This window comes from Lithobates pipiens, unplaced genomic scaffold (genome assembly GCF_037356315.1).
Source record: "Lithobates pipiens isolate NorthernLeopardFrog02 unplaced genomic scaffold, aLitPip1_a1.2 Scaffold_8, whole genome shotgun sequence".
In the NCBI taxonomy this organism is placed as follows: domain Eukaryota; kingdom Metazoa; phylum Chordata; class Amphibia; order Anura; family Ranidae; genus Lithobates; species Lithobates pipiens.
In genome coordinates this window covers 633,116,947-633,134,273 of record NW_027507903.1, presented here as the reverse complement: position 1 = coordinate 633,134,273, position 17,327 = coordinate 633,116,947, and the positions used below count along the sequence as shown (strand labels likewise).

General features: G+C 41.1%; 1 protein-coding gene across 1 annotated transcript; it reads right to left on the bottom strand.

Moving 5' to 3' along the window:
* Positions 1-16,904, bottom strand: LOC143961534 (C-reactive protein-like). The gene is made up of 3 exons (XM_077470828.1): positions 16,832-16,904; positions 15,959-16,017; positions 1-2,210 (listed from the first exon to the last, which is right to left on the bottom strand). Exons 2-3 carry the CDS (start codon positions 16,011-16,013, stop codon positions 1,561-1,563), a joined length of 705 nt encoding a protein of 234 aa, XP_077326954.1. The 5' UTR covers positions 16,014-16,017; positions 16,832-16,904; the 3' UTR covers positions 1-1,560.
* Between the last annotated feature and the right edge of the window lie 423 nt (positions 16,905-17,327).

The window sequence follows — 17,327 nt, the reverse complement described above, 5'->3', positions numbered from 1 at the left end:
TAGCTTTCATGCATTTATTTACTGATTTTGAAAGAAAGAAAGTAGAAAAAGTGCAGACTTCCATTTTCCAAGGCAGTACAAAAATATTCAAGTGCAAACATTTTATGAAAACATGTAAAGCTAAAAATGCTACTAATAATGAGCCATTGCGGATTGGGATTTTACTCCCATGATAGATGAATGATTAAAATAAAAAGTATCCTTTCTCAAAAATAATTTCTGGTCCTTATAATCCTGTATGTTCCAACTTTTTCAATTTCAGAGCCAAGCTGATACATTTAAAGGGAATGCATACATTTATTTTATTTTTACACTATTAGATTTTCTGTAGATTTTTGTCTTCAGATTTACCAAAACCCATGTAGTGCAAGGGCCTGGCTGATTGCATACAATCAATGTTGAGTATTGGGTCTTAGACCGGGGTGCTTTTAAAGTTCATGTGCGTGTAAAGAAGGCGCCCCAATACTTTTGGTAATATAGTGTGTGTGTATGTATGTATATATATATATATATATATATATATATATATATATATATGAAAAATTTGGGTGGGTTATTTCAAATGTTCCTCTGGTTCTCAATGTAGAGATCAGTGTCAAGGTGGATTCCCAATATTCCACCAATATCCAATAGAAATCCAATAGAAAAAAAACGACGGGACACATTCTCCAATGCAAAATGTATTTATATCAAATGCTCTTCAAGGCATAAAAAGCATGTAACAATTGTATACCTTGAAGAGCATTTGATATAAATACATTTTGCATTGGAGAACGTGTCCCATCATTTATATATCTATATATATATTTTGATTTTATTTAATTGATGGAAAAGAGGCCCTTGATAGTAAACACTACATCATTGTATAGTGGTTTAAGTGTGTGATTTACAGTTGTTGAAGTATAAGACATTACATTTATTTTTATTTTTTTGGTGACTGTATCTTACCCATATAAATATTAGCAAATGTCACTATTACTGTCACAGTGCTACAGTTTTCAATAAAAAATTTTATGCAAAAATAAAAAAGAGAAAAAGAATATTTCATGGCCTAACCCCTTGTCAAACAGGGCCGTCTGCAGATATGAATGCCATCAAATTCCCCCTTAAAGAATAATTAGCAGAATTTCTAACTGTAATGCGGCGTACACACGACCGGACTTTTTTTTCTAAGGACTTGGTTCCGGCGGACTGGAATCCGTCAGACAATTAGATCGTGTGTGGGCTCCAGCGGACTTTTTCTTCCCAAAAGTCCAGCGGACCTAGAAATAAAACTTGCTTCAAATCTTTCCGACGGACTTGAGTCCGGTCGAAAAATCCGGTTGTCTGTCTGCTAGTCCGACGGACTAAAACTGACGCTAGGTCAGATATTGGCTACTGGCTACGAACTTATTTATTCTACGTCATCATGTCCAAATCCGTCTGACTTTTGGAGTGATCGTGTGTGGCCAAGTCCGTTCGTTTGAAAGTCCGGCGGACCTGAGATACAAAGTCCGTCGGATTGTCTGCCGGACCAAGGCCGTCGAAGAGTCAAGTCGTGTGTATGCGGCATAAGGGCTACTAACCTACAATGGTTTCTTTGACCGTTGAGCTGGCACACTCCCAAGACTTACAATAGAGCTTGGGCTGAACCAAGACATTGCCTTTAATATCATAGTTAAGAGAATTCCAGTTAATGTAATTTCCTTTGATATGCCCAGACATAACTCCCTTTATTTCATCTGGTGTCAAAGTATAATCCCACATATGGACATCACTTATTTCACCAACAAATGACTGACCAATATCAAATTTCCCCCCAAATGTGTCTTGGTCTTGTCCCAAAATTATACTTGCTTCATCAGTAATAATAAACCCTTTCTTTGCAACATTCCTTGGGTAGAGCTTCCCATTGACCCACAGTTGGATTACCCCAGTGGCGGAGTCCCATGTTACACAGGTGTGCTTCCAGGCCAGTGTCTCTGGGTCTATTTTGAATGTTCTCTCCTCCTGGAGTACATGTATTAAGACATTTGGTGATCTGGTGCAAATAAGGACGGCATTGTCAACACCAGACGCTGCCATAGAAAAGAGACTGTATTCCCTATTAAGCTCTGTATAAGATCGAAGACAGATGGTTACGTTTTGTAATGACTTCTTTATCTCAGGTTTTAGCGTCACGTGTGCCGTAGCAGTTGGCGCTGGGAAGAGGAACACTTTATCACTCATATCTATAAAGAAAAAAACAATAAAGCATAAGGTAAGCTATAATAAAAAAAGATAAAGTTTCATTATTTGCTGACTATCACATCCACCTACTGTATACGGCCAAATGTGGACCTCCTCTGAATGGGTAGAGTTCAGGTGTTGCAAGTGAAGTGTAGGGATGAGCCAAACCGCATGTTCGGTTCGCACCAGAACATGTGAACAGACAAAAAATTTGTGTGAACATGCAAACCCTGTTAAAGTCTATGGGACACGAACATGAAAAATCAAAAGTGCTAATTTTAAAGACTTATATGCAAGTTATTGCCATAAAAAGTGTATGGGGACCCGGGTCCTGACCCAGGGGACATGTATCAATGCAAAAAAATGTTTTTAAAACAAGTGTTTTTTCAGGAGAAGTGATTTTAATAATGCTTAAAGTGAAACAATAAAAATTAAATATTCCTTTAAATATCGTGCCTGGTGGGGTCCCCTTAGTCTGCCTGTAAAGTGGTGCATCTGTCTGATGTGTTTTACAGTGCCGCAGCAAAATCATATTTCTAAAGGAAAAAAATGTCATTTAAAATTGCTTGCGGCTGTAATGTATTGCCGGCTTTCGGCAACATAGATAAAAATCACTGAAAAAATTGGAGTGGTTATTAACCATTTCCCGACCAGGGCACACACCGATGTACATCAGCAGAATGGCACGGACAGGCAAATGGGCGTACAGGTATGTCCCTTTAAATTTGCCGACGTACCTTCGTGTGCGCAACGCCGTAGCCACGCACCGGTCAGGACCTCCGTGAGTCGGATCGCGGGTACCACAGACTCTTTTTTTTAATTCTTAATACTCTTTATTTATTTTCTTCAGTATTTTACACATAAAACATTCTTTCTAGATGTATATCCTACATATTACACCCTTATTATAGAAAAAACACAATAGTGAGAAAAAAAAGGGAAAAAAGATAACCCAACACATAAAACATTACATACCATGGTAAACCATTACAACACTCTTATCCGTGATACAGCATTACTTCTATCTCAATTCCCTTTTCACTACTCAGATGTTCCTTCTCTTTTACTCCTTTTGCTATTCTCTTCTTCCACCCTCTCTTCTCCCCCTCCCCTGTCCTCCTAATCTCCCTCATACTGGGTATCTCAGCCTATCCAGCCAGGGTTTCCACATCTTTTTAAATTCCTTGATGTTTCCTCTCCTTAAATATGTTACCCTTTCCTTCCATACTGTTTCTATAACTAATGTCGGCCAAGCTGCTACTGAGGGGGGATTTTCCGCTTGCCACCTCTGCGCAATCAATTTTCTTGCTTGAAACATACACCTCAATACTGCTTTATTTGTACATGCTGGTCCTCCTATTCCTTCGTCCAGACCCAACACACATAATCTGGGATCCCCCTTGACCGCCACTCTAAATGTTTCATTCAAGATGGCGATAATCTCTGACCAGTAGCGAAACAGTTTTGGGCATCACCAGAACATGTGTGTCAGATCCCCAGGCTCTTGACATCTTGGACATTCATCATCCGCTCTTCGTCCAAAGCTAAACAATCTCTTTGGTGTATAATATGCTCTATGTAGCAGCCTTAATTGTGACATCTTCTGGGCAGGCGAAACTGAGATTGAACGCCCCCCCTCCAGTATCCTCATCCATTGCTCATCCGTAAATATTCCAAATTCCTCCTCCCATTTCCTTCTACTTTTAAACCTTTCTGGACTTTCTATACTCCCTTCACATATAAGTGGATGGGTATCTGCTATAAATTCTCCTGTCCTTTCTTGGGAATTTAATCTGCAATAGATAGGGGAATTGCTCCAGACTGGTCCCTGCTTATTAAACTGTTTCCCTAACGCATGCCTAATTTGAAGGTATTTATAAAATGAATGTTTTGGTATATCAAATTCCGTTCTTAATGCGTTAAAGGTTTTTAATATATTTCCTATATATAACTGGGCCAACTTGTCTATCCCCTTTATTTGCCAGTCTTTATATCCTCCTATCTTTACCATTTCCTGTAGGTTCCATAGAGGGGCGTATTTAGTTAGTCCTCCTAGGCCTTTAATCGCCTTTAGGGCCTTCCACATTTTTAAAGCTAATTTTACTGTGGGTGTTTTTTGAGGAAATAAGTTTGCCTCAAGGGCTTCTACCATAGTCTTATGGGGTGTCCCTATTAGCATTAAAGCATTGTTTGTTCCACCACCTATTTCCTTGCTCATTCCCAGATGCTGCAATTGGGCAGCTAGGAAGTAGCTCCTTGGGTGTGGCACTGCCATTCCCCCTTTTCTTGTTGGTGACTGCAGGGTTTGAAGGGAAATCCTTCAAACTCCCCCTCTCCATATGAGTTCTCGGAATAGTACCTCTATTTTCCTAAACCATTTTATATCTACCCATATCAGGGAGTTGTGTAGCACGTACAGTAACTGCGGCATCCATAACATTTTAATCAGATTGCATCTCCCTGCAACCGATAATGGGAGTCTCTTCCAAATTTCAATTTTATTTTTAAATGTATCTATTAATGGGATTACATTATCACTTATATATTTATTGGGATCTCTTTGTATATGTATCCCCAAGTATTTTATTCGTTCCACCACTTCCATCTGCGGCATCGCCGCTGGGCTTTGACTCCTCAGTTTATCCACCGGCATAAGGGCTGATTTTTCCCAGTTTATAACCAATCCCTGAGAACCTACCGAATTCCACAATGACTTTCATCCCCTGCCTGAGGGACTGTTCTGTGTCCCCCAGGAAGAGGAGGATATCATCCGCGTACAATGCAATCCTCTCTTCCCTCACCCTCCTTTGGAAGCCAACCATATTCGTATTGGATCTAATTGCAATGGCTAGTGGTTCCATCGCCAGGGCGAAGATCAGGGGGGACAAAGGGCACCCCTGTCTTGTCCCCCTTTCTAAAAAAAATCCTATCCGAGTACTCATTATTAACCTTGATTCTGGCGCTAGAACCATTATACAAAGTTTTTACCCATGCAATAAACGTGGGACCAAATCCGAATTCACCCAGTACACGCCAGATATATCTCCATTCTAAACTGTCAAAGGCTTTAACCACATCTAAAGCCATAATTGACTTATTACCTACATTTTCTGTTGGTAACTGCAGGTTAAGGTATAATCTTCTAATGTTCATGCTGGTGGACCTGCCCGGGATAAATCCCGTTTGATCAGGATGTATCAACCTGGAGATGATCTTATTCAATCTGACTGCTAGTACTTTGGCTAGTATCTTAGCATCCGAACACAGGAGGGAAAAGGGTCGATAAGATTTGGTTTCTAACGGATCCTTCCCTTCTTTATGTAAAACTATTATTTAAGAAACTCTGGCAGCAATATTTTACCATAGTATTTGTAGGTTTCTGCAGGGATACCGTCTGGTCCTGGGGATTTCTGATTAGCCATTTCCGTCACTGCAAATTGAATTTCCTGTAACGTTAATGGCGCTTCCATTGACTCTCTCTCCTCCTTGGTAAGGGATGGCGTTTTGATATTCGTAAAAAATATATCCATGTCCTCGTCTCCCATCGCCCCCCCCTGTGATCTGTACAGTTTTGCATAGTATGCCCTAAAGGTATCTGTAATTACTAAACCCTGTGTTGAGATTTCTCCCTTCTCTGTCCTGATCACGGGGACAGTGGAAGGCGAGGAGTTAGATCTTACTATCTGTGCCAGCATCCTCCCTACTTTTTCCCCCTCCCCATACGCCACTTGTTTCTGAAACAATCTTTTATTCTCTATTTTCCTAATAATCACTGCTTTATATTCCTGTTGTTTTTCTAACCATATTCTTTGTTTCTCTGGGGTGGGGTTTTCTACATACGCTCTTTCTACTTCCACTAGCTCCCTTTTAACTCTGTTCTCCCATTCCCTAGATGTCTTCTTCATTTTCGCTACTTGTTGGATAAGGATACCCCTGAGATAGGCCTTTAGTGCATCCCATGTCACTCCTCTTTCTGCAGTCTCATTATTAAACTCTATAAACTCTGCTAGCTTAGATAACACCATATCAGGATCTCCAATTATCTCAAACCATACAGGGTTCATTTTCCATGCTCTTGGTGATCTTGTCCCCTCTAAATTTACTGATACTGTCACTAATGAGTGATCTGACACCCCCCTGGGTTGGTAGACTATCTCCCTTACCACACGGCTTGCTTCCTCATTCCCAAGAACTAAATCTATTCTTGAGAGTGAGGAGTAAGAGCTTAAAAAACATGAATATTGTAGCGTATCCGGATTCCGAACTCTCCACATATCGAACAGTCCCCCCTCCTGCAGGAACCGGGACAGCCGGGTCTCAGCCTCCTTCTGCGTATATATTCCTAATGGGAATCTATCCTGACTTTTGTTAGTCACCTCATTAAAATCCCCCATTACTATAACTGGCATCCCAGATTTCTCCACTATAAATTCCATTAGACGATATAAAACTTCCAATTTAAATGGCGGAGGAATATAAATATTTACAAAAAACATACTCCTGATTCTCAATTACACAGTGTAAAAAAACTAATCGCCCCTCTTTATCTATGCTGATCTGCCGACAGGTAAACGCCACCTCTCTCCTTACCAACACAGCCACCCCCCTTGATTAGGAGGTGTGAACTGAGTGGAACTGAGCTTGAAATGTCCTATTTAGTTTTTTTAATTTAGTATCTTCAGTTAGATGCGTCTCCTGTAGGCAGATCAGCCCTGCACCACATTTTTCAAGGGTGTCAAACACCACTGCTCTTTTAACAGGAGTCCCCAACCCACGGACATTCCAAGAGCCAATATTCAAAACTCTAGACTGCATGGTTAAAAAAAAAAAAAAAAAAAAAAGAGGAAACAAAAAAGAAGAAAAAAAACCCAAAAAAACAAAAAAAAACACCAAAGGTTGGAATTAGAATTTCTTGGCACACGGCAGAGATAATCCCTGTGTGTCCACCTACGGACCATAGCGGAAAAGAGGGTGGTGGGAGAAAGAAGAAACCCCAATAGCTAAAAATCATAATAAATTGATGCATGTACGTCATGGTGTCATCTTTTCCTATTCTACCCATCTGAGTGCAAAATATATACTTAATATCTGTTCGTGCTCTCAACCCTTGTTTTTTCATTAATTTTAATTTGTCATCTATTACTGTGCGAGTTTCAACATTTTCCTGTGCTTTATATACCCCATTATTCCTTAAACCCTCCCCCCTCCCTCCTTTGTACCAATCTAGGTTACCCCTAGGGGCTTTTTTCGTGACCAAACCAATCCTACCCTCACAACCTTGCTCCCCCCCCCTCACCACTTTCTCTCGTGCTTTCATCCCAACCCCCCTCCCTTCCTCCCCCCTCCCACTCTCCCCTTATACTCAAACAATATCCCATTTTAACTCCCCTTCTTCTCATTCATAAATTCCTATTATACTGTGTACAACTCACTACACCCCAGCTCAGCATTTTGTGCTAGTGTTTCAAATACGGTGTACTCAATGCACCCCACTGTGTATATGCTTTTCTCCCCCCCCCATGAAAAAAGAGGGGGGGGGAAAGGGAAGAGATCCACATAAAAAAGCAACCGAACATCACTTCCTCAATAGCTGATCCCCCTTCTCTTGCATCCAAGTCATCACACTCGCGGGGGTTTCAAAAAAGAAAGTCTCTACCAATACTACTACCCGTAACCGAGTCGGATAGAGCAAGGCATATGTAACGTCCAGTTTCTGAAGTTTGCGCTTGGTTTCAATAAATTCCGCTCTGCGCTTCTGCAGATCTGGTGAGAAGTCAGAGTAAAACGAGATTTTCGCACCCTTATAAAAAATGCTTCCCATCTCCCTAGACTTGCGAAGTAAAACTGCTTTATCTCGATAATTCAAAAATTTTAATAGCACGGATCTAGGCTGCCCCCCCCCCCCCCAGTGCGAAATTCTAAGCGGGACTCTATGTGCCCTTTCTATTGCAAATTGTAGGGAAAAAGTCTCTCTACCAAACACTTCAATGAACCATTTTTCCAAGAACTCAATTGGATCAGGGCCTTCACATTTCTCCGGGAGGCCTACCAGTCTTATATTATAGGGTACCACAGACTCGATCACCGCGGGGATACCCCCGATAGCCTCACAGGGAGGAAGAACGGGGAGATGCTGAAGTAAACAAGTATCTTCCCGTTCTGCCTAGCAACAGTGACACTGATCTCTGCTCCCTGCAATTGGAGCAGAGATCAGTGATATGTAAAACACAGCCACACCCCCCACAGTTAGCAAGACGTCCCTAGAACACACTTAACCCCTACACTGCCACCTAGTGGTTAACCTTTTCACTGCAAGTGTCATTTACACAGGAATCAGTGCATTTATATAGCACTGATTGCTGTATAAATGACAATGGTCCCAAAAATGTGTCAAAAATGTCTGATCTGTCCGCCATAATGTTGCAGTCCTGAAAAATTTGGCTGATCATCGCCATTACTAGTAAAAAAAAAAAAAAATGCCATAAATCTTTCCCTTCTTTTTGTAGACTCTATAACTTGCACAAACCAATCAATATACGCTTATTGCAATGTTTATTATCAAAAATATGTAGAAGAATACATATCAGCCTAAACTGAGGAAGAAAATTGTTTTTTTTTTTTAAATTGGGGATATTTATTATAGCAAAAAGTACAAAATATTGTGATTTTTTCAAAATTGTCAGTCTTTTTTTGTTTATAGTGCAAAAAATAAAAAACGCAGAGATGATCAAATAGCTCTATTTGTGGGAAAAAAGGGACGTCAATTTTGTTTGGGTACAGCGTCAAATGACAATAGTGCAATAGTCAGTAAAAGTGACGCAGTGCCGTATCGCAAAAAATGACCTGGTTATTGAGCAGCCAAATCTTTCGGGGCTAAAGTGGTTAAGAGGGGATATGATCAACATGTACAAATACATAAGTGGTCCATATATTGAACATGGTGTCGAGTTATTCTCTTTAAGGTCATCACAGAGGACAAGGGGGAACAGAAAGGTTTCTTCTCATAAGAGCTGTGAAAATGTGGAATAGACTCCCTTAAGCCCACGTACACACGGTCGGAGATTTTGCCAACCAAATCCGTCGGATTTTGCCCGTCAGATTTAGTCCGACGGATTGTGTCCGAAACTGTTGCATACACACGTTCGGGCCAAGTTGGCGAAAAATCCGATCTTTCAGAACGTGATGACGTAATTTCGTTACGATGGGACTACATTCAGGCTAGTAGCCAATAGCTTTGATCTGAGCATGCGTGGCACTTGGTCCGATGAAAATGCCCTACACATGATCGGATTAGGTCCGTCCGGCCCAGTTGGTCGGGAAATATTTCCAACATGTTGGAAAATTGGGTCGGACGGAGATTCGAACGGAATCAGTCCGATGCATACCACACACAGTCGGATTATCTGACGACACGGTCCGATAAGACTCATTCCGACAGATTCTCCGACCGTGTGTACAAGGGCTTAGAGCTGGTTGTATCCAGCTCAGTAGATTGCTGCGTGTGGGGGGCTTATCGGAATCTGGAAGCCCCCTTTAACAGATCCCAGCCCCACCCCTAAGTGAATGGGTATGGGGTACATTGTACCCCTATTCATTCACCAAAAAAAGTGTCAAAAAGTAAAAACCACAATACACAATTGTTTCTTTATTTAAAAAAAAAAAAAAAAAAAAAAAGGCGACGGCTGGTCAGGAAGTGGTTAATCTCCTCTTCTCAAGAGAGAATAAATTCAGTTCCTCTAATTTTTCCTCATAGCTGAGCTCCTCCATGCCTCTTATCAGTTTGGTTGCCCTTCTCTGCACTTTCTCCAGTTCCTGATATCCTTTTATGAGAACTGGTGCCCAACACTGAACTGCATATTCCAGATGAGGTCTTACTAATGATTTTAACAGGGGGGGGGGCAAAATGATATCTCTCTCTCTGGAGTCCATACCTCTCCTAATACAGGAAAGGACTTTGCTCGCTTTGGAAACCACAGCTTGGCATTGCATGCTATTATTCAGCTTATGATCTGCCAGAACCCCCAGATCCTTCTCCACTATGGATCCCCCCAGTTGTTCTCCCCCTAGTATGTATGATGCATGCATATTCTTAACCCCCAAGCATATAACTTTACATTTCTCAACATTAAACCTCATCGGCCACATAGTCGCCCAATTAGACAGAGCATTGAGGTTGACTTGTAAATTGGAGACATCCTGTAAGGACGTTATTGCACTGCATATCTTGGTGTCATCTGCAAAGACTGAAATTGTACTTCCCAGACCCAATATCATTTATAAAGATATTAAAAAGTAAGGGTCCCAACACTGAACCTTGGGGTACACCACTGATAACCTTAGACCATTCAGAGTAAGAATCATTAACCACGACTCTCTGAATTCTGTCTTTTAGCCAGTTTTTCTATCCATTTACAAACTGATATTTCCAAACCTGTAGACTTTACCTTACACATGAGCCGTGTGTGCGGAACTGTGTCTTGCAAAACGCTTTTGCAAAATCCAAGCATACCACGTCCACCGCCACCCCTCTGTCCAAGGTTTTACTTACCTCCTCATAAAAAGAAATCAGGTTTGTTTGACAACTTCTGTCTTTCATGAATCCATGCTGTCTGTTGCTTAACCACTTAAGCCCTGGAACAATTTGCAGACAAAGGACCCTTTTTGCGATTCGGCACTGCATCTCTTTAACTGACAATTGCGTGGTCGTACGACGTGGCTCCCAAACAAAATTGGCATCCTTTTTTTCCTACAAATAGAGTTCTCTTTTGGTGGTATTTGGTCACCTCTGCGGGTTTTATTTTTTGCACTATAAACAAAAATAGAGCCACAATTTTGAAAAAAAAATGCAATATTTTTAACTTTTTGCTATAATAAATATCCCCATATAAAAAAACATTTTTTTTCCTCATTTTAGGCCGATACGTATTCTTCTACATATTTTTGGTAAAAAAAAATTGTGATTATTGATTGGTTTGCGCAAAAGTTATAGCGTTTACAAAATAGGGGATAGTTTTATAGCATTTTTATTAATGTTTTTATTTTTTTACTAGTAATGGCGGCGATCAGCGATATTTATTGTGACTGCGATATTATGGCGGACACATCGGACATTTTTGACACATTTTTGGGACCTTTGTCATTTATACAGCAATGAGTGCTATTTAAATGCACTGATTCCTGTGTAAATGTAAAGGTTATGTGTGACGTTATGTGGTTTTTTTATTGTAGGGGGCGTGGCCTGGCTTGTGATGTCACTGATCGTTTTTCCCTATAAAAGGGCAGAGACGATCGGTGACAGCCACACTAGGAAGCACGGGGAGAGGTTTGTTTACACAGACCTCTCCTCCTTCTTCATCTCTGTGACCTGATCGCGGGACACCATCGGCGATCGGGTCCGCTGGTCCCATGGCCACGGTCACGGAGCTCAGGGCCACGTCGAGAGCGCACGCTCCCAACCCACGGCTGGGCACTTAAAGAGACACATACAGGTACGTGATTGTGCCCAGCCGTGCCATTCTGCCGACGTATATTGGCGCGAGGCGGTCCTTAAGTGGTTAAAATACTATTTTCCAGCAAGAACTCGTCTATATGGTCTTTTATTAAACTCTCCAGTATCTTCCCGACTATAGAAGTTAAACTAACAGGTCTATAGTTACTTGATAAAGACTTTGATCCCTTTTTAACCAGTTAACAACCGCCCATTGCCGATTAACGGCTTCAGGGCGGTTGTTTAACTCTGAGAAGCCGTTAATTAACGGCCTCCCAGAATTCTGCTCTCGCGCGCCCCCTGGGGCGCGCACACAAGAGCATCCGTGACCGGACTGGACCCGGCGCATCACGGATCACGGATCACGGATCACGGTAAAAGGCCACTCATCCCGGCCGATTACCACGTGATTGCTCCGTCAAATGACGGAGTGATCATTTGTAAACAAACCAGCATCATGTTATGACGCCGGTTCCTCCCTCCCCCTCTCTGTACCGATCGGTACAGCGGAGGGGGAAGAGATCGGTGTCAGCAGCGCTGTGGGCTGCATCTGCAGTGCCCACATCGCTGCTCACCTAAATTTAACCCCTCAATTCCCTGCCAATACCCTGCAATACCCTACAATACTCTGCAATACCCTGCCATTACTCTGCAATACCCTGCAACACTCTGCAATACCCTGCAGCACTCTGCAATATCCTGCAACACTCTGCAATGCTCTGCAACACCCGCCAATACCCTGCAACACTCTGCAACACCCGCCAATACCCTGCAACACTCTGCAATGCTCTGCAACACCCGCCAATACCCTGCAACACTCTGCAACACCCGCCAATACCCTGCAACACTCTGCAACACTCGCCAATACCCTGAAACACACTGCAACACCCGCCAATACCCTGCAACACTCTGCAACACCCGCCAATACCCTGCAACACTCTGCAATGCTCTGCAACACCCGCCAATACCCTGCAACACTCTGCAATGCTCTGCAACACCCGCCAATACCCTGCAATGCTCTGCAACACCCGCCAATACCCTGCAACACTCTGCAATGCTCTGCAACACCCGCCAATACCCTGCAATGCTCTGCAACGCAATACTCTGCAACGCCATACTCTGAGATACCCAGCCATACTCGGAGATACCTAGCCATACTCGGAGATACCCAGCCATAGTCGGTGATACCCTGCAATACCCAGCCATAGACATCCCCCCCTCCCGCCGCCCTCCGGTGCTTCTACCGACTCGCCAATACGATCAAAGCCAGAATCTTTTTCTTTTTTTCAGACTTCCCAGCTTAGAGGTGAGATGTGGGGTCTTATTGACCCCATATCTCACTGTAAAGAGGGCGTGTCATGCCATATTCCTATTACAAGGGATGTTTACATTCCTTGTAATAGCAATAAAAGTGATCAAAAAAATTATTTTTAGGGAAAAAAATGTCAAACTAAAATAAATAAAGTAAAATGAACAATAACATTTTTTTTTTTTTTTTTAAAGCGCCCCTGTACCCATGTGCTCGCATGCAGAAGCAAACGCATACGTAAGTCCCGCCCACATATGAAAACGGTGTTCAAACCACACATGTGAGGTATCGCTGCGAACGTTAGAGCGAGAGCAATAATTCTAGCCATAGACCTCCTCTGTAACTCAAAACATATAACCAGTAAAAAAAATTTAATTTTCGCGTATGGGGATTTTTAAGTAGCGACGTTTGGCGCCATTCTATGAGCGTGTGCAATTTTGAAGAGTTACATGTTAGGTATCTATTTACTCAGTGTAACTTCATCTTTCACATTATGCAAAAATTGGGCTAACTTTACTGTGTTTTTTTTTTTAAGCACAAAACAGTTTTTTTGCCAAAAAAAAGCATTCGAAAAATTGCTTCGCAAATACCGTGCGAGATAAAAAGTTGCAACGACCACCATTGTATTCTCCAGGGTGTTTGTTAAAAAAATATATATAATGTTTTGGGATTCTATGTAATTTTCTAGCAAATAAATTATGATTTTTACATGTAGGAGAGAAATGTCAGAATTGTCCTGGGTGCTCCAGAACGCCTGATGGTGCTCCCTGCATGTTGGGCCTCTGTATGTGGCCACGCTGTGTAAAAGTCTCACACATGTGGTATCGCTGTACTCGGTAGTAATAGCAGAATGTGTTTTGGGGTGTAATTTGTGGTATGTATATGCCGTGTGTGAGAAATAAACTGATAATATGACAATTTTGTGAAAAAAAAAGTAAACAAATTCCTGATTTTTCAAAGAATTGTGGGAAAAAATGACAACTTCAAAAAACTCATCATGTCTCTTACTAAATACCTTGGAATGTCTTCTTTCCAAAAAGGGGTCATTTGGGGGGGGGGGGATTTGTACTTTTCTGGCATGTTAGGGTCTCAAGAATTGAAATAGGCCGTCAGTACTTCAGGTGTGATCAATAACTTTCACAATGACCAAATAATATCTACCAATTTGTACTTATTTTTACCAAAGATATGTAGTAGTATAAATTTTGGCCAAAATGTATGAAGAAAAAATTACTAATCTGCTAAATTTTATAACAGAAACGAAGAAAAAATCTTTTTTTTTTTACAGAATTTTCAGTCTTTTTTCTTTTATAGCACAAAAAATAATAAAACTGAGCGGTGATTAAATACCACCAAAAGAAAGCTCCATTTGTGTGAAAAAAAGACAAAAATTTCATATAGGTCCAGTGTTGCATGACTGAGTAATTGTCATTCAAAATGTGAGAGCACCGAAAGCTGAAAATTGACAGAAATGACAGAGCTCAATTCTTTTAGGATCCTTGGGTGTGGTTTTGTGTGGTCAATATCCTTATCTTCATCCATGCTTCCAATAGGAAACATTGACCCACCATGTTGTGGTTACAGACAGTGGCAAACACAGAGTGCGAAACTTACCACTTTTGATATTGATATTATTTTCTTGATATGTTTTATTTTTTATTTTTTTAATACTGCTACATTATATTTCTCATGGCGATTTCCACCTGACTTTCGGCCATTAACTGACAACTTTGACTGTCATAAGCTATTGTATACGTTTTTGGCTTTTTTATCCTGATTGTATGATTTGTACTGTGTTAAAACCTTCAATAAATATTATTAAAAAAAAGAAAACCTTTGAGATGAATTAGAACTCTGATGGCAAACCAGGTCTTCTCAAAAAAATGCATTTAAAGAGGAAGTAAAGGCACTTTGAAAAAAAAAAATGCAACCTGCAAGGCAAAGGCATAAAGAGCTAGTATGCATAGGATACTAGCTCATTATGAATAACTTACCTGAGAATGAAGCCCCCGAAGTGGTCCTCCTTCTTCGTCTTCACCGCTGCCATGTATCCCGGAGTGACTTCCGGATCTCGCTGCTCTGGTGCTGTGATTCGCCAGAGCCACGATGACATCACTCCTGCGCATGGACACGGGAGCCGACACTCGCGACATATCGCCGCGATCTGCGGCCTGCTCAGTGCGCATGTGCACCGCTGTCTACGGCGCATGCGCCGTAGACAGCAGTGCCTGTCTTTTTGTAAATATCTTCTAAACCGTGTAGGTTTAGGAGCTATTTCTTGGACCTACAGGTAAGCCTTAATCTAGGCTTACCTGTAGGTCAAAGTGGTTTGTAAGGGTTTACAACCAATTTAATGAACTATCTGTAAAGAGGGCTATCTCAAGTGCATCGAGCTACTATTATTATTATACAGGATTTATATTGCACCAACAGTTTGCGCAGCGCTTTACAACGTGAGGGCAGTTATAGGCGTGGGTAGGATAGGAGAAGGGTTTTCAATGATCGTCTAAAACCCAGGTGTAGGAGGTAAGTGGGCAGATTGGGGTAAGGCATTCCATAGGATTGGAGAACCTTTGGAAAAGTCCTGGAGACGAGCCAAGGAGGAGGTGATGAGGGAGCTAGAGAGCAGAAGGTCTTGAGAGGAACGAAGAGAATGAGTAGGTTGGTATTTAGAGACTAGGCTAGTGATGTAGCTGGGGGCTAAAGTGTGGATGGCTTTGTACGTACTTGCTAGTATTTTGAATTGAATTTGTTGGGGGAGCGGAACCCAGTGGAGGAATTGACAGAGAGGGGTAGTAGACACAATTATATATAGTTCTATATATTATATATAACTCAGAAGACGAAAGTCCTATGCATTTGTAAAAATTCGATCCAGCTAGTCAAGTTGGACACAATGATAGGGTCCCCAGTTTTCCATTTTATGACACATAATAACAAGCTGTAGAACCTACCTTCACAGGAAAGTGTCCCCATGATGAATGGCAACAGCAAGATACATGACTTCATCCTTCTGAAATAAATACACATATTACAGACAGTTTATTAAATGTTACAGCTAACCTGTACAGGGCAAAGTATTGCGAGGTCATTCCTGTCTTCTTCATAGGAGCGCATACTTATTATTGATGAGCTGACCTGCCCTGGGGTCAGTTTGAGCAGGGTTTAGTGAATTTAAAAGAAGATCGGACCCTGAACTAGAACCCCATTGAAATCAATGGGAGCGGAATCTGCCAAAATAAAAAAAATGCCCATTTTCTGGGCAAATAGCCAAGGAGGTGTCAAAATTAAATTAGCATTCTGGGATGGGGTTTGGAGTAGGCACTGCCCCAATGGAACATGTACCAATGCTTTTTCTAACATGCCATTTGGCCAGGAACAGTGATTTAAAAAAAAAATAAAAATAATTGACATTTACATTGTAAAAAAGGAAAACGAGTCCAAAATTCAAAATTTTTTTTTTAAAGAAAAAACAGCAAAGGTCCTCTAAAATACATAGCAGACCGTTTTATTCTTTGTAAATGTCCCTTTTGTTGTAGTACAGAGCCTTTGAGTCTGGCATAGATTTTAAGGTGGAGGTTCACACACAAAAAACAAATCAAATAAAATGCACAAGGACCCCAAGAAATCGACCCCAAGAAATCAGCAACCAGACATGAAGGGTTTGGCATTCATTTCCTGAGGGACCTCAGGCATTTCTTTTTTCCTCATTCTGCCAACAGTGTCTGGTACTCCTCTCCCACAAAAGTGATCACTGTCATCCCCTCCACACTCCTCTCCTGTACATACTGCCCATCCTTAATGAATATCAAATCTTTGTTGTATACCTGCTCTTCTTTATGTGACAGTTCTCCAATCTGTTCTTTCAGAATTCTGCATGTCCACAGAACACGTTATCAGTTTTTATATGGTAGGTTTGATAGAAACATTGCTCATAAACAGAGAAGTTATTGCCCGGCCATCAGTTAATCAAATACAATAAACTTTTACTGTGCCATTTATGTCTACTTTATGATCCCAATTTTTTTCTATTACAGTTCTTTATTCTTATATGTAATAAGAATATTGAAGCCTAAAGTAAATGTTTGCATTTTCCTTTAGCAACGTTTTGTTCCTTTTTTGATGCAATGTGACCCATGCAGAAATTTGTTACAATTTTTTAAAGATGAAAGGGGCAAGTTTGCCTATACTATGAATTCACATTCACCGGAAACTAGCAAATTTTTGCCCATACTCATAATATTCAGCATATCTTTATTTTCCAGGCCTGTTCCAAAAAAAAAAAAAAGGGGGGACTGATAGCAGCCATAGTGTCAATGTATT